Here is a 23,610-nt window from a genome sequence, read left to right on the forward strand (position 1 = left end):
TGCTGTCACTAAGCAATGCGGTCACGTGACATTGCACTTTACAACTGCATTGCTTAGCAACGGAAATTCTAGTCCCAATTGCTGTTGTAACTTGAGGACTACCTGTAATGCCTGTGCTACATTATAGAAGAACAAAATAAATGTCCCCTCTGAAAGGGTGAGAAGAGGAGAAATGGGGGATCAGTGTTAAGATCAAAAACTTAACCTTCATTTTTTATACTACCTAATAACTCAAGTTTAGTTTAGAATTTACTACAGATCTGGTCTCAGTAATGCTCCTTAGAACTTTTACTATTACTTCTTTTTTTTTTTGCCTCCTCCCTCGCCCCATCCACCTTGTTCATATTTTTTTTCATTCTACTCTTCCTTTGCCTATTTTTACATACCAAAACCAACTTTTCAATTTCAAATATCTCAGTTAGCCAATGCAGTCCTTGGCACCCCTGATCAATCAGCTATTTCATATACTTCATGGAAGCAAACCTAGATTTGCCAAGCCTGATTTAATTGGGAAGCATTCTGCTATTACAGTATCTGTCATAGATGGTTTTTCTGTGGTACTGATGTTTGCCACCGTTAGATTTTTAGATGAACGATGAAAGCATCTTGGGAGTTCACTTTAAAATGTAAGGTGGAATGTTAATTTCTAGGCTGTGCCTTGGGCTTGCCTTTAATGTGACTTTTAACCTTTGTAAATTTGGAATGAGGATCAACTAAATGTTCCACATGTGATATGGACTCCAGTAGCACATCTGTTATTTGGCACAATTTGAAGTTTCAGTGCTGGAATCAGTTTTAATGTAGTATGTTCCTTTTTTTCACCCTGTTTTCCAAAGGCCTATCTATGCAAAGCTTCCACCGGTGAATGAAGAGGATGAGGATGTGATTAGAGAAAGGCAGAGGATCATCGGTGGTGGTGGGCAGAGCGACATCTTAGAAATCAAAGAATTAACCAAGGTGAGAGAAGCACCCCATTCTTATGCTAAGTTGCGTATGTGAGAAAATGACGTTTCTCTTTGCACATTCATACATCTTATCAAGGGCTTGATTCTGAAACCTGCTGTCCCTGATGGCTGGTTGTCACCTGAACTTGCAAATTCAAAATTTATCCAATGAGGGAGTAACTATAGGTCATTAAATGGGTAGACTGATGCTACCCTTTCAGGGTTTCACTGGATATAAAAAGGCAGAACACAGCTGCTCACATGTTGACTTGCGAGTGGTTTTCCTGAAGAGGCTTGTAGCTAATATAAATGGAGATAACTAATAAAAAGGAGGATGAAAATCTGGAAAGCCTTGCCTGGAAAGAAAAGAGAGGCAAATGGTATAATTTGTAAACCTGAGGAGTTGTCATCTACAGACCAATTTCTGTTACTGTTTCCAGATATACAGAATGAAACGAAAACCTGCTGTGGATAGGATCTGTGTTGGAATTCCTCCTGGAGAGGTAAAGCTTTCAAGTCTTTCTGCTTGTAAATTTAATGTAATATTACTCAAGAATTGAATAGTAGAAAATAAAATAATTGCTGAAAAATTCACATACAGCCCTGTAGTAATAGAAAGGTTTAAGTACTTGGCGACAACATGCTAATGATATAGAATGATTCCCTAACGGTGCATTCCAACACTATTTTTTTGCTTTGATTTCCTACGCATAAATTGGTGCAGGCATTCTCTAATGCTTAAAGCTGTATTTTTTATATTTTTCAAAGCATTCTGTATAGTTTCTTGTCCTCATAAGAAATGTGCAAGAGCATTTAAAATTATCCCATTTTATATAGTAGGGACAGCTGGCCTAAGAGCCCCTCATGAGTTCAGGGATTTCATTGGAGAAATTCAGTGTAAAACCCAGTCTCTTGGCTACTACACTATAGAGCAGTGTTTCTCAACCTTGGCAACTGGAAGATGTGTGGACTTCAACTCCCAGAATTCTCCAGCCACCATGCTGACTGAGGAATTCTGGGAGTTGAAGTCCACACATCTTCAAGCTGCCAAGGTTGAGAAACACTGCTATAGAGGGGCACTCACATGCTTGGATTCTTTCTGAACTTCACAACAAATTAAATGGGTCCCAGATCCCAGTATTACTGTAAGGAACTGTGTAAGAAATCTGTAGGGAAAGATGGGACATATTGTGCTGATGTTGTCACTCTTAATGGTTACAGTGCTTTGGTCTCCTCGGTGTGAATGGTGCAGGCAAATCCTCCACTTTCAAGATGTTGACTGGAGACACTGATGTTACAGGAGGAGATGCTTTTCTGAAGGGAAACAGGTATGAAGAAAATGAAACTCTGTGCTTACGATCTTACTTCAGCTTTCCATTGCTTTACAGACCTGTGAAGGTCATAAATGCAAAGATTGGTTGCAAAATTACTATTTCATCACTGTTGTCACTGCAGATAGTCACTAAATGAGGGCTACCTATAGCTTTATCTATTCATCCATTCACAATTATAACCTAGGATTGCATGTAGTTCTACTTCTGCCTTAGATATTCATGTCTAAGAATGTCTGAGCTAGACTGGCAAGTCTTTAAGAAGCTGTCTCCTCTCTTCACAGTATTTTGTCTAACATCCAAGAAGTCCATCAGAACATGGGCTATTGCCCTCAGTTTGATGCAATTCAGGAGCTGCTGACTGGGAGAGAGCACCTGGAATTCTTTGCACTCTTAAGGGGAGTTCCTGAGAAAGAAGTCTGCAAGGTAAAATGAAACAGGCAGGAGAACCACCCAACTTAATTACAACCACAAATTCTCCACAGCTGGTAATTAAATGGCGTGTACAGAAACAAGCATATACTTCTTGTCTCCTAAAAGAGACATCACATACATGTTTTTATCTTGTTTCACCATATGTGCTTAAGGTAGCTTTCAAAAATAATACAAAATTATAAGCCAAAAGCAAAAAAAGTATAAAGACTTTTAAAAAGACTTGGCTATATCAGATTCATCTCTTCCCCACCCCTACCCCACATTATTTCCAAGCCTATGTAAGCTAACTTCCTTCCTAAATGTGGGGTGTTTTACAATCTGGTCTGTGAGCCAAGAGGTATGTTTTCAAGCATACTTCTGCAGGGGAACTTCTCTGATTGTCTGACAGTCCTGTTTTTTAGTTGTCATATTGTTTTATATAAAGATAAGGGATCCATTTTAGATTGCTTCTTGCATCTTCCATTCTCAAGAAAGGGACATTGAATCTAATTGGCTGGAACCATTTTTAACTTAAACATATCCACAATCCACCATCAATCCTCAGAAAGTCCAAAGGTTCTTCAGTATTACCCATTTGTGGGCATGTGCCATACTAAGATGCCTTGGGATATATAACAGATCTATGCAGATTCAAAGGCAAAAAGGTGATTTGAACCACATGGGGACATGTGCATTGCACTGTCTACAACCCCTTCAACCAGATGGTTCTTTTCCCGGAATCACAGAACAGCTATAGAGGGCCACCATGGGATTGTGGGAAAGATGCAGCTACTTTAAAGAGTCACAGGCAGATGCTATATGAGCAACCTCAAATGTTCCAAACGACGTTTTTGCCTTGGGATTGAAGTATTGCACATAATAAATAGCAGATTAATAAAATGAACAAGAATTGAAGTATCCACAGTCCTAATGGAACATGCTACTTTGCGGAGATTGTATTTCAGTCTTCATATTGCTTTCCCATCTGGCAGGTTGGTGAGTGGGCTGTCCGTAAACTAGGCCTTGTGAAATATGCTGAAAAATACGCTGGCACTTACAGTGGTGGGAACAAGCGCAAGCTGTCTACTGCAATGGCCCTAATTGGGGGACCTCCTGTGGTCTTCTTGGTAAGTATTGGCATGATCACAATAGCAACACCTAACTCATTAAAACTAGTTGAAGAGCGTCAACTAAAGCTACTTTGCTGTCAGAAGCAGAGCCTGAATGGCACTCCCAGTCTCTTAGATAGGGAGTTATCTTGGCACTTGACATTAAAAACAAAAAAAAAGCCTCTCCTACATTTTAAAAATAAACATGCAGTAGGAATGAATTCAATTCACTAACCATTTAGTGGACTTTCCAAAACACCCCAGATCAGCTGCTTAAGTTTGATATGGTATCTCCTAATCTATATTGAGATAGCAGATAGAGAAAGTTGCATTTTTGAAGATTCTACTTCTAGAACCAATGGCCCTCCAGATGTTGCCAAACAACTCTTGTCCCTCACCGTGGGTCATAAGGGCTGTTCCTATTGGCAGTTGTCATTAAGCAATGCTTTGTGGACTGTAAGATCTCCTCCTACAGGTTGGCAGGAGGCAGCTTCTAAAAACCTTTTTCCCCCACCACGCTATTTGCAGAGTGTTTTTTTTTTAAATGGGAAAAATCCCTAAGTGCCAGTTGCACTCAGATTTAGTAAAAGTCCAGATTTCCACTAATTTCATTTAGCACTTTATTCTGGGAAAGGTACAGTATGATTCAATATTAAGCCCTTGTCATCTGTGGTTAAGCCTGTGATGTTAATAAGCACTCTACTATGGCAGTAATGGTGAAACCAATGCATTTATTCTGGGTAAATTGAAGGATGAGCCAACTACGGGAATGGACCCCAAGGCCCGCCGCTTCCTTTGGAACTGTGCCTTGAGCATCATCAAAGAGGGAAGGTCTGTGGTCCTTACATCTCACAGGTATGTAGTACAGCATACAAAACTCTTTTGCGTGATTTTCTACTTTGTGCCCTTTTTTTCTCCCTTTAATTGCTACATATGATAGCAACGTAACCAAATGCTCTTGGTGTGAATCTTGCCAGGAGGAAAATATACAGAGGTTTAGGAGCACATGCGCATATCCATCTACCCGAGTAAAGATAAAACAAAGCACAGGAGAATTGGCTAACAATCTTGTCTTTTATTTATATATTTATACACACACACACTCACACACCTATATATATATATATAAATAAAATCACTTAGTAATAAAGCAGAAGAAGCATTTTCTGAAGCAGTTTTATCTTAGGTAGCAAGGCTTGCTTAGACCAGAAGAAGGCAGCATATCCAGCCCCAACCCCGTCTTGTTACTACGTATGCACTATGCTTCCTATGGATCTAAGCTTTTTTGTGGCCGAGGGCAGCATCTGGAAGGGGAAAAAAAAGCAAAAGGTTCTTACCCACAAGAAAGCTTAAATCCATAGGAAACGGGTCCCTGCTAGAATGGCTAACAATTAGAAAGGGCTGGTTCTCTCACTTCCAGCAAGACACTTCAGTATCTTAAAGATTCCAAAACCTGCATATCCAGATCTTCCTGTTGTTGAGGAAGTAAAACAGATGGGATTTCCAGAAACCACTGTATATGTATGGTTTTTAAAGGGGAAATAATTAATTAGAAGTAATTCCAGTGAGTATAAATAGGTTGATGCAATCATCAGTTGGGTACAATGGGAGGGAATTTTAAACTATGTTGTTTAACAATATTGTTTTTACTGATTTTTCTCTTTCTTAATTGTTTTTTCTTCTATTTTTTTTCCCTTATCCTTTTTTCCCCTTTACATGATTACAGCATCTGTGTTTAGAACAATGACAAATAATAACAATATCAATGTTCGTATTATGTTTAGAGTTTTATAGAGATTTCTAGTTATTTCTTAAGATGACATAATGAACTTAGTTCTATACATTTAATGAATGAATGAAATAACAAATTTTAAATGTTATAATTGTAAACTATTCACTGATATTTTATTCATTATTGACTATGTCTCTTTATACCTTCTTTTTCTCCTTTTATGTAATTATTCTTTTCCTGTAAGTGCTTTAATAATACGTTCTTTTAAAAAACACTGAATATTTCATGAGAGTAATGAATCTGGCCTTCTTGCCCAAATAGCATGGAAGAATGTGAGGCCCTCTGCACTCGAATGGCAATCATGGTGAATGGGCGGTTCAGGTGCCTTGGTAGCGTCCAGCACCTGAAGAACAGGTACAACTGTTTTGTCTTTCCTGTCTTTATGCATAGACATGCACTTCTGTCTTGAAATCTGCGTAGCTCATGAAAATGTTTTTATAAATGACTTCAAAAAAAAATCTGCACGCAGTCAGCGATAGATTTATTTCATAGGATTACAGAGTCAGAAGGACCATGAGAATTATCTAGTCCTCTGCAATGTGCAGAAAAACCACTGAAAGCATTTGTGAGCGGGGCTGTCCAGACTCTTCTTAAAAGCCTTTGGATATGGAGAACTCACACCATCCGTAGACAGATTGTTCTGTTGTTGTACATATAGCTCTTACTATCAGAAAGTTTTCCCTATATTCAAACAAAATCTAGACAGCTGCAACTTACACCCATTAATTCTGGTCCTAGTTCTTGTAGTCACAGAAAATAGTTCTTTTTAGGCAACTGCCTGGTTTTCCAATTCATTAATTTATTGGTTAAATTTACTTATATTTGCATAATACAAAAGCTATGAAGACTGTGGAAATGCTTTGAAACAGGTGCTTCTCCTCTTTCCAGATCATTGAAACAGCTGCCTCACTTTCCAGGTGCATGCAGCTGCTTTATAAACTCCTCCCAGCTATCCCTCCCAACTATATACCACCTGTGCATTTCGCTTTGCTTTTATCCCAGCTGTGAACCACCTCTTTCAAAGCATTTCCACAGTCCTAAAAACTATAAATTAGTAATGATTTAGATACCGAAGTGTTAAATAGCATATCACTTAAGGAAAGTAATGAGAAAAAAGGACACATTTAATATTGTATCTTTTCCTATCCTCCTAGTGGTAGTATAACAGAATTGAAACAATCTCAAAAAGTTAGGCAAGGTAACTTTACTATCCCATCATTTAACCCCCATTGAACAAGAACATTTGAGATTACATTACTTTAGCACATGCCTAGTAAATCTAATCAGATGTTAGCTGATGAGATATACAGATACTTGCATTGCTGTCCATTTTTGTTTATTAATGTGATGACTGTAAAAGAAATAATGACTCATTCCTGACACAGAACTTCCTGTAAAACACTTAGGACATAGACCTGTAAGCTTAATGTTTTCTAAGTCATTCATAAATCAATGAAAATGAAATAAACTTGTCCTGAAAAGTGAAATTATTTGGAAATCACAGACATATCGTCTTCCTAACCTGTCCAAATGGAGACACATCAGGGTCTCGTTGTTTATGTTACTTATTCTTTTTATGTTTAATTGTAAGCTGCTCAGACTCTTTGGCATTCATGCCAAAATAATTAATTTATGCTTGGAAATAGGATGAAGTTCTAATCATTGACTGGATCCTCACCAAAGAAAAACGGTCATCCTAATTTGATCTATCATTAACCAAAGAGCATTTTTAGGCTTTTTCCATTAACCACAAGGATTATAAATGTGGCCCACTTTGAAATCAAAGGTGTGGTTTTCCAGGATCACAAATGCAGTGTTTCATTCCAAATGGCCTGTGACAAAGCCAGAACACATTACAGCTCTGGTGTACTTTTTAAACTTAAGATAAGCACACTGAATGTTCTTACTTTCCTTACGTTTCAGGTTTGGGGATGGCTACACAATAGTTGTACGGATAGGAGGGGCGAACCCTGACCTGGCCCCCGTCCAAGACTTCTTCAAGCTCGCTTTTCCAGGCAGCGTGCTGAAGGAGCAGCATCGCAACATGCTGCAGTATCAGCTCCCGTCTTCTCCGTCTTCTCTGGCCAGGATATTTAGCATCCTCTCCCAGAACAAAAAGAGACTCTGCATAGAAGACTACTCCGTTTCCCAGACCACACTTGACCAAGTAAGTTGATAGCATGAAGTCTGGCCAAAAAAAAAGAAAAGCCCCTCAAAATAGGCTCTCACTCATTGATCGTCATCTTGAGCTGTAGTTTATTAACTTTCATTTTGCAATTAATGCCTTGGTTCTTACTCTGTTGACTGACATTCCTCCAGTTACAATAGGAGAAAAAGAGGAAGAGACATCTCCCTGGGATAAACTCATGATTGTCTCCCACATTTTTGTTCTGTCAGGTATTTGTAAACTTCGCCAAGGACCAAAGTGACGATGACCACACGAAAGACTTGTCATTGCACAAAAACCAGACTGTGGTAGACGTTGCTGTTTTGACTTCCTTTTTGCAAGATGAGAAGGTGAAGGAAAGCTGTGTATGAATAACCCTTCTCAAAAGGATGCAATGGTCGCACTGAGCAGAAGGGGAAATATTCATCCTTTCTGCGCTATGGATGGGATCTTCCCAAGCGGAAACAGACCGAGACCGAGGAGGTGGAGGTGGAAATAATAAATGGGACGTTCCACTGGTAATCATTCAATGCAATGCAATTCAATGCAAACAAAACAATATTCCATTACAGAGGCGGTGCCTCTTGGAGATGTTGCCTTGTTGTACTGTTCTCTAGTGAAAGACTTGAATTTAGTTATTCTTACATTATAACTCTGTGAAACTAATACGGTGCCACTTGCTGCTACGTTGTCTTCTGCCATACTCCCACTTGTTTCTACTTAGTATGTTTTATGTTAAGAATTACATAACAAAAATTCAGAGATTCATGGCCAGTGATTTATTTATTCACCATGCTAAGGCAGACGCAGCCCTTCCACACAGCGAAAGGAACTGCTTGGACACTACATCATTGCTGGCAATGAGTGCATCGACAGAACCAGTGTCCAGCAGTCACCACCCAATGTGTTACTATGGCCTTATTTAAGTATTAGCTACTGGCCTAGTTGACCCACACAAGCTTGAGGGGACTTGTATAATGACCATTGGGGGTCTTAACAATGGGCCATGAAGCACCCCCTCAGAATAGGCATACTTTGAATTCAATGTTTCTTAATGGCTTGTAGAATTAACTGTTAACCATCAAAGCATTTGAGGCAACCTCTGTCCTAATGGTATGGTGACCAATTGCTTATTCTTCCCCTTTGCTTTTGTTGTGGAGCTATTGCTGTTTTTAGGTTTCTTTACTTAAGCCTGATTGTTGATGTATCTATTTCCTTGCAAAATTACTATCTGTAGAAAAGACTCAGCAATCTCTGAAGAGTTCTGCATCTTTTATTATCACATATACTAGGGTATCTGTTTCCTTGCCTTACACAAAATATCTAAATGCACATAGCATCATTTCCATCAATTCTGAAATTTTTCAGTTTCGCTATCACCACTATCCTGTTTCCATATACTACGTTAAATCATGTGATGGTGACCTCCTACTCTGCACAGCAGAGATGCTGTTTCAGGGTCTAGTTGAAGTTGGAGAAAGCCCTCCAGAAAAACAGCTGTGGCTCTTCTAATGTCCTGAGTTTCCATAGTCCTTTCATTTCTCTTACTCCTTGGCTATTATGTGGCACATATGCTGATCTCCTACTCCAGGTAAGGATTGACGGTAGGCATTAGAAGTTGAATATGAGGATGATGGCCCCAGGCAACTAATATATAGGATTTTTTAAAAAAATGGCCCATTTTTCAAGTGTTTATTTGGAAAATTATATGGAAACTTTTTTCAGTCAGTCCAGATGGTATCTTTAAATAAAAAGCTAACTGACAGGAGAAACAAAATGGCTACAAATATCTTTTCATAATATTGGATAACTTTTAGCAGAGAGAAACCAACACTTGTGTTCATCAGTGCTGGCACTAGTATTAGAGACATGTCCCCAGGTCAAGTAAAATTCTGAAATTAGTTGCAATAAGTTCTTTTGAAGTCAGCAGGACATCAGTCTGAATCCTGCACACTCTTTTTTGCACCCCACTGTCAATGACCTGCAATTTAGCTCATATATATAAAATTGTTGGTTATTCATGTTGATATAAAGAGCACTAAAAATTGATTTTACTGTATACAAAAGCCCATGTTTTTTGCTTAAGTTTAAAAGAAAGCAAGCAGCTAATCTTTTCTACAAATATAAGTGCTCTGTTTTAGTATAGTTTTAAAATGGATTGGCAAATTAAACTAACACAATTCAAAGAGAGGTAAGTGTTAACCATACAATCCCTCTTCACAATAGTAACTCAAAATAATTCACCCAGAGTTAAATGACTGCTGTGTAAGTTTGCAATGTAAGGCTGAAATCCTGTGCATGGTTACCTGGCAGTTACCTCTGCTGATCACAGTGGGACTTCAATGCATTGTACATCCCATTGTTTTCAATGGGGAGCATTTAAATCTTTACTTATCTGTTTCAGTAGAAACAATGGTTTCTAGAAGTGCTTCTTGCTAAGAATGGAGATCCAGGCTGGGTTTGTTCCACACAAAATACTAGTAAATCACTGTATACAAGTTTTCCTTTGTATCAAATATGGGTTAGCCAAAATTATCCTCATTGCTATCTATGGTATAATATAAAACCACTGGTCAAAGAACTGAGCTGGGAATATTTACTACATGTATGTGATAAAATTGCTGTATCCTTCTGCAGTATTTGTAATACTGTAAAGGCAGTTTCCCATGAATATATTTTTTACAGAAGTTAATACGTATGGTAAGCCCGTATTACTGCTTTTTCTCCCAGTTCTGTTCCAAACCCCGCTCCCTCTAATTTGTTTGATCCTTCATTCCAAGCACTTTATGCTGGCTGTAATGGGATCTATTTTTGCACTGGAATATCTTATAAACTTTGCAAAATAATAGAGCAGTTTCACATATACACAAAAACAATCTTTTAAGTTAAAAATCTTTCAATGAACATTTTCATGGAAAAACAAATATATATATTTGTATTGCTAATAACTATTTGTGAAATATTAATAGGCATCTGTTAATTGCCTTGTATCAAGTAAAGAATAAAAGTGTTGCTGGTCTACAAATAATTAAGCATTTGTGAGGCTTATATTAATATAAGAATTAATAAGTATTTCCATATGTGGTAGGATATTGTATGGTTCTCTACCTCTCACTAACAAAGCATTGTAGACTTACTGAAGCTGGCTACTGCAGAATTAGAATACATAGTCCATGTTTGAACTGAAAATGAATGACACTGATTAACTGAATTCCATCTTAAGAACAAAGCCACTGTTGAAGAAGCAAGTTACATGGTAACCTGTAAAGATACTGTATAATACTAAATGATAATTTTCTGAGTATGGTTCAAATTACTGGTAATATTAGAATTACACAATCATGTTAGATCACTGATTGCACAAACTTTTTTTTTTTTTTTTTGCCTGTGTCCTCTCTATGATCATTCACTTAACTGGGATTAAATTCCATTATGTGTGATGCCATTAGCCACAAATAGAAGCAAGCACAATTTAGAGAGACGTGTATGGGCTTTCTTTCAAACAGGTCAGTGCCTGCTGATTCAAGAATTTCCTACATGGATATCCTCTTCATCTGTATATCCCAGGGATGGAACAATCTCTTGGTAGACATGGACAGCACTTAACATGGCCTCCCCACAGCCACAAAAAGGGGAAAGGGTACATCATATATGTGTGCACATTCAGTTAGTTGTGGAGAGTTTGGGGGGGGAGACTTGTGGTATGTCTATTATAGGGCATAGATTAGACTTTTCATCTGTTGCTTCATCTCAAAACTGTGGGAAATTACGCTATTAGTCTTCAGCAGCCATGGTCAAAGAGGTTTCTGAAGACCATAGCAGCCATGGTCAAAGAGGTTTCTGAAGACCACAAAAACGTGACTCCAAAGCCACCTGGGCCACAGGTAGTTGGTTCTGATCTCTTTGCTAAAGTCAAAAAATTCCATGGGATTGTGTAGGCATTATGGCAAATTATCCCAGATGCTATAATGCCATCATTTGGCCTCTGCTGCCTTTTTCCACCCTTCCACATTTTTTTATTCATGGCTTACTTCTTTGATATCTCCCCGCTTTCCCTTGGCAAAACAATTTCTTAATAGCGTCAAGTATTTTCTTTGTGTCTAGCTGGCTGGTTGTTTTCCGTCTGAGGTTCTTGGAATATATCCTCTACTGCCCTTGTCCTTTCACTTCAGGAAGTCCCAGTTTTGCTACCCATAGACTTCCTCTTATATAGTCATAGCAAAGGAAGGCACTATGTAATGAATTCCAATTCCAATGCTTGAAAGATTCAGGAAGCAGTATCTTTTTAAATGTGATAATTTGTTTCAATCCTTTAACATCTCAAACAAATACCTGCATACACTAAACCATGACCCCCGCTAGGACATTAAATTTTCCCTCTGATGGCCTAATTTACTGTGGGAAAAAAAATTGTTAAAATATGCGTGCCAGCAAAGTGTAACTTTATACACTCAGAGCCAGGAACACCCTTCAAAGCAAGTCTTTCCAACAAAAAAGAACTTGGTTGCTTTAATGCTTTGAAAAGAGGTCCTTCATTAATGCTAAAGTGCTATGCAAAGCACTTCTTTCAAATGCTTTGCGCAGCCTTAATGGGTGGATTTCTGTGTGGTGTAAAAGTGGATTTTCACAGCTGTCCTGGATGCTATGTGCTGTGCTGGAAAGTAGTTGTTCTTCATGTTTGTCCCATCTGGTTGCAGGATCTGCCTGTTTTGTACTATGCACACCAGGACCTCCCAGCAAAGTTATCAATGCATGATGCAACAAGGGTTTTGCTTATCAGCTGGCTTGTCACAGAGCGTGTCCCCAATTTGGGCTGAAAGGGAGTGACTGGTTAAAGGTCATCCAGCTGGCTTCTATGTCTAAGGGAATACTAGATCCTGGATCACCATGTTCCTAGCACAGTACCTTAACCATTACACCACTCTAGTTCTCTGTGCTGTGCTGGAAGGGAATAAATTCTACTCCTAGTACAAAAATCCTTGATTGCCCCCTAAGTAACTTAAAATAAGTTAACCACCTAGGCCTATATTTGAATAATTGCTGTAATATGGATGTCATTACTAAAATTTGAAGCAACAAATTTGTTATTAAAATAGAAACACAAAATGTATATATTTCAAAAAGCCATTTTAATGTTTCAGTTTCAACAACTACATGTCAGGAACTGCATTTCTTATGACTGTTCCAAAAATGTAAGAAAGTATATGCTACATAATATGTAAAAAGAAATGAGCTGTGAATGACTCTCTCAGAATAAATCAGTTTATTCTATTTCTGCATTTGAGCATGCCAGGGCTAGCTCTGTCTGCATGGAAAAATTCACTTGAATTTTTCCATGCAATGAAAAGGAAAGTACAGCAGTAGGGACCCGAAACTGACACAGATGTTATTTATAACATAAAAATAACTTTTGGAAATGGAAAAAAGATCAGGTTCATGATTTCTTGAACACTTTTCATTCAACTAGAGCTCCACTGCAAAGGCTTTTTTGGCCCAGTTCTATTACAATGACAAGCAGACAAATAGAAATGTTAAAATTCCACGCTTAAGTCAATGATAGAATTGTAGGCAAATACAGTGCATTCAGAAAGTATTCAGACCCCCTTCACTTTTTTCAATTTTGTTAAAAATGAATTTGAACGTTTGTAGTATCAGGCTGCAACATAACAAAATTGAAAAAAGTGAAGGGGGTCTGAATACTTTCCGAATGCACTGTATATGTTACCTCTGAGTGATGTAGCACTTAGGTTTAGAACAAGTTATACATTAAAAAACTTGACAATAATGCTTTGGAACACTGAAGAACATATGAAAAAGATCCTTACTCTTGATGTGTACAGTGCTTCAGAAAAATTAACAAAAAAATTATGCTTTTCTTAAATCACTCTGGGCTCTATTTTCATCCTTTACAGCAATATTTTCACAGATTATAAGAGGCCTAATACAAAGAATTTATGGAGGGTAACTTTCATACACAATTTAGTGAACCTTGAATTTTCATTTCACTGGACAGGAGGTTAAACTTTCTATTTTCAGCAAGGGAATTAGAAATATGATTCCAAGCAAAAAATGAAACTGGGTTTGCATCATATTTTATGAACAGGGAAAATACGACTGGACTATTGAAACACTTAGATGCACTTAACAGTGCAATGAAAAGTATTTTTTGCTCCTGTTAAGAACTATATAAAGTTATTTCAATGGTGAGAACGCTGTAGGAAGCAGGAGGCTGTTCTGCTGTGATTCCAGGAATTGAACACTTTCTCGAACTAGAAATAAATTACACAGGCAATTAAAAGGTAATAATGGTATTTGAATTTTTTTTTTCAAAGAAAGAATAGGGAAAAGGGAAAAGGAGAAAAATCTTTTACTTACCAGCTGCTACTATCCGAGGATCCTCATGGGCATAGTGTCTCCCAGCTGCCCGACTATCTGGGCTCTCATTCCACCAAAGCACATGAACTACAAAGACAGAAAACTACAACTCAGAAAGAATATGAATAGGGAATACATTAAATAAAACATGTTTTGCTGAACAATCTCCATTCAGAAAGTCATGCCTATCCATTGTTATGGATACCACTAGTTTATGTTATATATAAAAGAAATCCTTTCACTTCACACATCGCTGGAACATCATTGATGGTCATGGCAAACATACATACTATAAGCATCAGATATTTGTATTTACAACACTATTATAATAGTTCTCATCTATCCAATAATTAAATTAAATTATTGGATGGATTAAATAATTAATTAAATTAAATTATTAAATCCAATAATTAAATTATTGGATGGATTAAATTATTAAATCTAATCAAATGTTTAAATCTTAACATTAGTTGTGGTGATGAACCAATGAACAGAGCAAATCAGAACCTATGCTTGTCAAAGAAGGGAAGCTGCAGCTTCTGTCTTAATTCCTAATGCTTTTACCACTCAGTGCTCAAAGTCTGGGCATGGAATAAAACAGAATTTCCTTTAAAAGGCAAAGAAACTGATTATTCTTCTACAAAAGAGTAAAAGAGACTAGCCTGAATTTCTACCACAATCTAACAAACACCATAACTCAGTTATGCTGCTTGTTAACCATTTCATATTCTGTGTGGGAGATGCCAATCAGGTTGGTGCTTCTGATTATTGAGACGTAAATATGAACTATGGCCAGCAAGAATCCAGTTACAGGTAGTCCTCATTTACTGAATGGCTTGTTTAGCAACTGTTCAAAGTTATGATGGTTGGAAAAAAAAAAAAAAACAGCTTTGTGACCAATCCTCACATTTACAGCCATCGCAGTGTCCTGCAGTCACAAGATCACCATTTGCAAGCTTTACAACCGGCTTCCAACAAGCAGAGTTAATGGAGAAGGCAGAAGTGAAATCTTAAGTCAGTGATGCCTTGCTTAATGATTGTGTGATCACTTAATGATCACGTGATGCCTTGCTTAATGACTGTGATGATTCACTTAATGACAGAAGCGGAAGTGGTGTGGTAAGTCAGCAGAATCATGTGATTTTTTGCTTAGCAACCACAGAACTTAGCAATGGATTTGCCGGTCCCAGTTGTGGTCAGTAAATGAGGACTACCTGTAGTGTAACCCCCTATAGGTAAATTTTCCTCTGAGTCAAGCTTGATTCCAGGCAGCTTTGTAAGCACATCCATCCAGATTTTTTGGCAACAGTATGCCTTCTTTAATGGTATTCTTCAATTTCCAAGAGTAGCCTACAGCCCTGGGATTCCCTAGCAGTCTCCCATCCAAATACGAAGCATGCCAGATCTTGCTTAGCTTTAAGCCCAGACAAGATCAGTCATGTGCTATCATGTATTAAAGGCTATGTTTCCTTACTCTTTACATAAAAGGTAATAGCCCAAGGTTGTACTGAAAGGTATAAGCCATCATACCTCGGTTAAGTAGTCCATATTCAGTATGAAAGACACCAATTAGTTTAATGTATCCACTGTTTATGTGGGCTTTAATTGCAGCTTTAAAGGACTGTCCCCATACTGCTGGTCCACCAGGTTTCATCTGGAAGGTAACCAACTCATAGACTCCTAGAGGGGGAAAGGCAGAAGCACCACAAGAAACAGATTCAGAACTTGTAATGTCCTCCCAATATATTATGTGCATATTTTGGAAATGGGTGCGGATTTTGAACAAGAATGGAATTCAGTATTGAGAATATCTGAAGTTTTCATTTTTTAAATCTCTAGTCCTTGCTAAAATGGGACAGCTGAAAAATTGTGAAAAGTTTGGATATAATTAAACAAGAAAATAATATTGTTGGAAGAAATACATGGAAATCTAAATACCACACTGTTGATGTGGTGGTTTTCCAGCTCAAGAAACTTATCTCTGATCTATTTGCCCACTTAGGAATTTTAGCATGCCTGTCAGAAAACCTCTATACACTGTAAAAAATTTTGGAATGTGCTCTAAAGCAGTATTTCTCAACCTCAGCCACTTTAAGCTGTGTGGGCTTCAACTCCCAGAATTCCCAGCTGGCTGGGGAATTCTGGGAGATGAAGTCCACACAGCTTAAAGTTGCTGAGGTTGAGAAACACTGCTCTAAAGTGTGATTATATATTGTACTTGCCAGATGTGCAAATATACCTTTTTCCTTCATGAACTGAAATGATATTTGAAGCTGCACAATAATAAACAGTGATAGCCATGAGCACACAAATTCGGTAGCTGTGATTACTGGGCTTCTAAATATTCTTAAAAGTGGCCACAAACAATTACTATAATTAAACAGCCGCCGTGCGATTGACTTTAAGCCAAAAGTTTATTCACTACATGACAGAACTGCATTGGAGAAAAAACCAGAGTCTACACATTTACAAATGTCAAAATACTCAGTGTCTCAATTAAATGAACGTTAAATGATATAATAGTACTAAAGCAAAGCAAAAATGTACCATCTTTTTCAGAGCTGCCAAGTTTACACCAGGGGACTAGGTAGGTAATCTCATTCTCTTGTTTGTCTAACAAGGGCAGCATATGAGAGATGTACTTTTCCTGCCATTCTTGATCTTTGGTTAATGCTGCACGGACAGCAGTCCTCTGCGCAAAGTTGTCTACAAAGAAAGAAAGGCATAGTAAGATTGGATATCCAGATTTAGCCATCTAGTTTGTCAGTTGGGTTTCTTCGGAATACCAAGCCTATAGCTCCTTCCTAGTCATTCCTTCTTATTCAGCCATTTTTTAGTTTTAAGATTGTATTAACAATCATTGTTTGTTATATTCTCATGACAGATTTATGCTGATTTTTATATTCATTCTTAGCCTAGAGCCTAACATTGGTTTTTAGCCTTTTAAAGCAACATAATATATTCAGTTATTTAAGCTAACTAATGATATACAGTAATACCTCGGTTCATGAACGCTTCTGTTCGTGAACAATTCGGTTCGCGAACAGCAGCGTTCGCAATATTTGCTTCCATTTGCGAACTCCGCATCGGGTGACGAACACAACCCACGGCCATCTTCCCTGCTCTGACATGTGGTCGTGGCTTCCTCTAGGCGAGATCACAGTCGCAGACAGACACTTGCTGTGAAGCTTTTTGGTGTCGCTTCAAGCAAGGTTAGTGTTCTCTTTCTTCATACTGTACTGTACTGTACTTTGTTTCATATTTTTGTGGTTAAAAAAAAATACATATGGTTCAGAACGGATTAACCTTATTTACATTGAACCTTATGGGGAAATTTGATTTGGTTCGCGACCAATTTGGTTCGTGGCCAGAACTGTGGAACGAATTAAGTTCGTGAACTGAGGTACCACTGTATTACCATATAACTTCCATATGTTAAAGTCCCTTGTTTAGTCATATGTAGTTTCCTTTTTTATCCCTTCCTCTTGCCTCTCTTTTGTGGTTCTTTATATACCTTCCTTAATGTCTAATAAAAATATGCAAAAAAAGGAAAAACATATATGCCCATGACAGATTGCTTCTGATTGAATTCTAAGAAAAGAATATTCTAAAGCAATCTCACCAGTGTAGCCATGCCCACTAAAATGCCGGGGTATAGACACTTGGGAGACCTACTGTGAATATGGATCTCCTTTAAGTCAAGCTTGAGTCCTAGTGTTCCCATAAACACTGCCACTGGTTGTTTTTGTGGCAGAACCAGAATAGTGGCCAATTGGCTTCTTCCACATGTTTTTTTAACTTCCCAGTCTAGCTTACCACCACTCTGGAATTCTCTGGTGGTCTCCCATTAAGAATAACCCTTGCTTAGCTTCTGAGCCCAGGCAAGGCTAGACAGGTGCTGTGAGCTGCTGAGACAGGAAGCACACGAAGAACTAAACAAGAGAAGTTAATAAAGGTCTTAAGATCCCGCTCAACTTTCCTATCCACTTAAAGTCTTGATTTCAAATCCTAATTAGAATAGAAAAATTATAGGCAGTGTACTTTAACATCATGTTTAGAACCAGGGAGCCATTCACATTCTAACCAGCTGGACATTCCTCCATTATCACTTAAGAGAAGAGCTCCCTCACCAATTTACCTAGCAACCATGAATAAGAGATGGAGAAAGTCTTCACCTTAGAACCTGGGAAATATATTTAATTCAGTCCAGTTGCTGAAATCTCTGTAACCTTATCTTAGACTATTTCGATGAATCTTGCTAAAGAAACTCTGGAAGAATCCTGCTTTCTGCAGAGGTGGAACAGCCAAGAACCTGACATTAATCTTAGTACCTGGATTATTTTCTCTCTTTAGAATTCAATGTATCTCCCAGATTCCTCATCCTGAATCAAGATTTAACTCTCTAGTTAATCAATTAAACTTACTATCTTAATGAATGCATAATCTTTCACTCTATTTATCACACCACAACCAATACCATTTCCTAGAGTAAAAATAGAATACAGGAGACATGTTCTTTGTTTGGGAGCTGTTACTGTTTTGGTCTGTGCTATCCATAGAATCAGAGGACACAGAAGTTCCAACGAGGAGAAAGATGGTGGCTTGAAAGCTATTTACAAAATGAAGCAAGTTCTATAGCATTTGCCATAGTTTTGAAGCCATACTGATTCCACGTTTATATGCACATTCTGACAGAACAGCATTCTGTCAACTTTAAAGCAGCTATATTGTGAATAATAACAGCCTTCTATTGGACTGAACTGAACAGTCAGGAACCTGTGGTTCCTAAGTGAAATCTAGGTTCATGAGGACTGCTGTCTGGTTTCTTACCAGTTACCAAGGTTTCTTATTTAAATTACACTGGTGGTTACAGGAGTTTCTGCAGTGAATCTTTTTATACTGGTTGAGTAATCCGAAGATGTCCCACATCCCATGGGAGGTCCAGAACAACAATCTTATTACTTAATCCATTACATAATAAGTACTATGATATAAAACTATGCATACCATATTTCCAAATATGGAAAACTTTATTCAGTCCCCCAAACTCTAGAGTCCAGTATCCAATCATTTGGGAATGAACTGTGCGAAGGTGAATGTTTTTACTGGTCAGCTCCAGAAAATCTTTCATCTTGTTTGGCTTAATTGTGTAAGTACGAAACTCATAGAATGTGCCATCAGCTTGTTGGGGCCCTGTGCCAAAAGATGAAGCCTGAAAACAACAAACAAACAAATAAGAATGAATGAAAATGACCCACAATATCATTTTCTTTAAAATTTGATGTTCATTTGAAAAGTAAGAAAAAGACTATCACAGTCTTCTACAATCTGGTGCCACAAGATGTAGAATCTAAAGTAAACACATCTTGAGGCAACAGATAGGGGAAAGCTGGATTAGTATGTTAACAGTAGTAGCCAGAATTCCAAACTCAAGGCACATTTATACAAAAAAAATAGTTAAACTATGAAAGTCACTGTCATCAGATGTGGCAATGGACACAGACTGGTTTAAAATAGTTTAAAAGAGAACTAACATTCACAGGGTTTAGTACCATCAATGGACAGTATTTGGTTATGTGATGAATGCAAGCAGGATACTTGAAGTAACAGAAGCTGGGAAGAGTTAGTGGAAGAACGTTTCTGTACTACCATTCATTCTTGTGAGAATCTGAATGGCCACTGTGTAACCCAAATTGCTGGGTTAGATGGGCCTATGGTGTTCTTTATTATTATGTTCTTAGAACATCTTACTCCCTGGTTACCAATGTCAGCCTCAGTTTTTGATCCCTCTATAAATATGCTAAAGTTCTTAACTTCAGCCTTTGTACAAATCTACTCTGGTCTTATATATCTCACTGGATTCAATCACTGCATTAAGCCAAAATGAGATATGTTCCATTTTGGGTCACTGAAATGGATGAAGAAAGCCACTGTAGTTGATCAACCATGGCTTAGCACAGTGTACAAACCCTGCCAATGAATTCAGCAAGCCATGCTTCCATAGGAGTCTGTACAAGACTGGAGTTTTAGAACTGCACTTTGGTCCCTACTAATCTTACAGGTATCAGTGCTACACAAACACCAGAGAGGCCATTGCACTGATATAGCTAAACTGGATTTATTTTGCAATTAAATAAAATGTACAAGGCAATAAGGTCATCTTTACTCTCTAAACATTTCTCTCTTCTCTGCCCCAGCTGGCAGTATTGCGCTAGCAATCACACAATGCAAAGCACTGATTGCTACCAACTGACCCAACTAAAGAAAGAGAAAGCAAAAAGTGAGAATGATATGATGATGATGATGATGATGATGATAATATTAATTTCAGTCAGTTACTAGATAAAACAAAATGCATACAGAAGTGGGAGTGAGATTATTCAGCACCTCTGCATTGCTTTTGAATCTCAGGTATGTAAACGGTGCCCTTTAAGAGGTGAAAACATTTTTATCACATTCTTCTCCACTGCCTTTATTGCTGTATTTTGCCCTCCTAAAAGCTGCTGGCTACTACATATTACAGGAGGGATACAGAGCCTTCCCTAAGCTCAGAGCAAAAGGAGCAATCGGAGGGGTACTGAATCTGGATTGCACCGTATCAGATGACCACTGGATGGCAGAAAAGAGTTAAACTTGTATATGTCTCTTGCTTCCATCTAGTGGTCATCTTGATTTTGCAGCCCAGATTGAGCAGCTCTCCTATTAAAACAAGTTTTCAACTGTCTTGAATTATTCCTTTCATGGTTTCCTCACAGCCACAATGCAATATTCAACATTTCACTTTGCAAACAAAACTTCTTGACACAACTGTTTTTTAATTCACCCAGCCAAATGCCCCAGTCTTTAAAAATCAGTTTTAGAACAATGCAACAATCTTTAATTTTCCCCCAATCAAGTTGAGGAAAGCCAAGAGACATAACAATGATTATAGAGCTGAACTGGTTAGAAGACTGCAAACAGAAAAATCAGTTTGAATCTGCGTACATACACCTGCAAAAATTACTGGATCACCTTTGACCTTTCTGTTAGTTATGTTAACAGGATGATTTGAAGATAAAGACATGAAATGGCAGTTATAATGTAATTAATGACACATCCATGAGTTCACCGAGGAACAGAATAAAATCTCGAATACGGCTGCAGAAGCAGGAGGGAAAAATGCTTATGGAGTATTTTATTTTATTTAATCAGCTTAGGAATTTGTATGCATACATTCACAGCTAGATCAGCCCTACCACGGTTCTTCAATAGGGACATCGCCTAACACGTATTGCTACTCATCCCTTTACAAGTAAGGATTCTTTGGACATCAATGTGGGCAAATGTTAAAGAACATTAAGACTCCATCTTCAGTAGTTTTTATAGAAGAGTGGATTTAGCAAGTGCAGCTGGCTTGCACAGGTAGAGGATTCCCGCCCGCCCATCTGCATCTGGGCTACTCTAGACACAGGGAAGGAGTCTCTATGGTTGCCCCATCACTTTCTTTGTTTAAAAGTGCTTTCCTAATCATCAGCCCTACATGGGAGATGAATGAATAAAAAGGAAGACGGTAGAATGGACAACATCCGTGGACAGGCAACAAAGGAGAACAGGAGGGATGCATTTTTTACTCCTAATTTAGAGTTTGTGGAAAGGGACTCTTTCTCCAGTGGTGTGTTGGTTCCTTTACTAGCACTTTGTTCAAAACCCTAGAAAAGGCAAGCCAAGACAGAGAAGACTTGATCTGCTCTGAAGCCAGGCTTCAAAGACTTTTTCCAACTCAACTTCAAATCCAGACCTGCGCAGGGGATCAAGTCCCCCTGAATCCTATGGAGATTTCCTGCCACCAGACTCTTCCCTCCTAGTTCCTCGGCTCTTTCTCTTCTTCTCACCGCTCCTTCTCTCTGTCGTTAACAGCTCAGTGAGTGGCAGGGATTAGACAACAGCAACAGCAGCAGCAGCAGCGGCGGCCGCCGCCGCCGCCATGTTAAGCATCCCTGGAAGGGACAGCACCACCTGTTGGACGTCTGCCTGACAAGCAGTTCTACACGGCACTCAGGAACTAGAAGAGGACGGCCCTCGTCCCCTGCCTCTGCCCTCCACCCCAGCGCCTTCCTTGGCTCCCGCTTGCCGCCTCCGCGCGCCAGCCAATTTTACCTGGGCACCGACCGCTCGCGCCGCTGCCGCGACTCCTCGGAGAACAGCGCGGGGGGCCTGCATGCTCCAGTCGCCCGGGCGCCACCAAGGGAGCAGCGCGGTCGCAGCGACAGCCAAGGCAAGTAGCCCCGCTGAGGGCGAGGAACGGCACTTCCTCCTGCGGCCTGGCCCGCCCGCCGCCGCTCCGCCAAGGCGAAGCATTGGCCGGCGCGAACCTCGTGGCCGCCTCCCTCGCCAAGCGCAGGGAAGCCGCGCGGCCCCTTCGCAACCCTCTTCCCGCTGGGGCGCGCGGCGTCCCACTTCTGCGTTTGGGGTATGGTTGGCGTGCAATGCCCAGCATCCTTGAGCCTTGGCCAGGGGTGCTGCAGCCGATAGACTGCAGCGCAGCCACTCTTGGGGTCCCTGAACTGACTAGCTGCATTGCCTCCCCGCGACAACGCTTGGGCGTGTTGGAGGAAGGCTTGTTTTGCAAATTAAATCAAATATTACGCGCGCGCGGGGCGGAGTTCTTCGTGGGATTTTTCTCTCCTCAGTTCCATTATTATTAGTTCCAGAATTATTTACTCATTATACTGTGTAGGTCCTCGACTAAAACTTTTCCCTGGAGCTTCCGTGAGACTCCTTTCGCAAATAAGAGTGGCATAAATGCCTACTTAACCTGGTTTTGTGAACACGCTACTGTATTGTCTGTTCTTCTCTGCTACTGAACTGAAAACGGATTTTACTATTGCATGGGGGTCAAGCCATGCACAGTATGGCTGAGAAGTTATAAAGAAGGTAAAGTCATGAAAGGGTGAAGCCACATTTAGGCATTTTTTGGTTATTTCTGCCCATGTTCCAGTGCATGCTGTTATGTATGCAGCAGCACATAACAAATCAACCTGTGTTTACACATCCAGGCTGCCAAAATGAAACAAATGGCATTATAGAATGACATGCTTTGTTTTGGTATGGCAGCGTTCTCATGCTGGATGTCCTTCAGATGAGTTGGACTTCAAATCTGCTGATTAGGAATTATCCAACTCATCTGAACAGAGCTGGGAGTACATCAGATGCACACGTACAAGTGATGGTTCTCACATGTCTTTGGTTTTAACTTTTATGTTGTCAGACTTAGTAATTGCAGAATCAAAGGCTGACTGAATTAAAACATCAAGAGGAAGGTGAATGGAAAAGTGGCTTCAGTTGTCCTTTCTCAAGTTTATGGAGTGTTATTTCTAATGTCTAAAGCAAGTGTGTACTCTAGAGGCTGACATATCAAGTCAGACAAAAGTCCCACCCATGTTTATTCTCACAAAAATACACATAGTAATAAAGAACACCAGAAGAATCAACTCAAGTT

General features: G+C 39.1%; 2 protein-coding genes across 4 annotated transcripts in view; one reads left to right on the top strand and one right to left on the bottom strand.

Moving 5' to 3' along the window:
- Positions 1 to 10,445, top strand: part of ABCA1 (ATP binding cassette subfamily A member 1) — a 103,348-nt gene extending 92,903 nt beyond the window's left edge. For all 3 annotated transcript variants that reach the window (XM_007428637.4, XM_025166897.2, XM_088129928.1), the window contains exons 42-50: positions 837 to 957; positions 1,385 to 1,447; positions 2,166 to 2,272; positions 2,560 to 2,701; positions 3,682 to 3,816; positions 4,550 to 4,653; positions 5,852 to 5,944; positions 7,514 to 7,757; positions 7,988 to 10,445. In XM_007428637.4, coding sequence (XP_007428699.1) covers positions 837 to 957; positions 1,385 to 1,447; positions 2,166 to 2,272; positions 2,560 to 2,701; positions 3,682 to 3,816; positions 4,550 to 4,653; positions 5,852 to 5,944; positions 7,514 to 7,757; positions 7,988 to 8,128 — 1,150 coding nt within the window. In that variant the 3' untranslated portion in view covers positions 8,129 to 10,445. The remainder of the gene's footprint in view (positions 1 to 836; positions 958 to 1,384; positions 1,448 to 2,165; positions 2,273 to 2,559; positions 2,702 to 3,681; positions 3,817 to 4,549; positions 4,654 to 5,851; positions 5,945 to 7,513; positions 7,758 to 7,987) is intronic.
- Positions 10,446 to 12,867: 2,422 nt separating this feature from the next.
- On the bottom strand, positions 12,868 to 22,676 carry LOC148213858 (protein NipSnap homolog 3A-like). Its single transcript, XM_007428633.4, has 6 exons — positions 22,269 to 22,676; positions 19,140 to 19,344; positions 16,680 to 16,838; positions 15,663 to 15,812; positions 14,133 to 14,219; positions 12,868 to 14,026 (listed from the first exon to the last, which is right to left on the bottom strand). The coding sequence occupies exons 1-6, from the start codon at positions 22,467 to 22,469 to the stop codon at positions 13,950 to 13,952; spliced, it is 879 nt and encodes a 292-aa protein (XP_007428695.1). The 5' UTR covers positions 22,470 to 22,676; the 3' UTR covers positions 12,868 to 13,949.
- Positions 22,677 to 23,610: the final 934 nt, after the last annotated feature.

The sequence above is a fragment of the Python bivittatus genome, unplaced genomic scaffold (assembly GCF_059951505.1).
Source record: "Python bivittatus isolate LINGU-HERP-01145 unplaced genomic scaffold, Pbiv_v1 ctg000850_np1212, whole genome shotgun sequence".
Classification (NCBI taxonomy): domain Eukaryota; kingdom Metazoa; phylum Chordata; class Lepidosauria; order Squamata; family Pythonidae; genus Python; species Python bivittatus.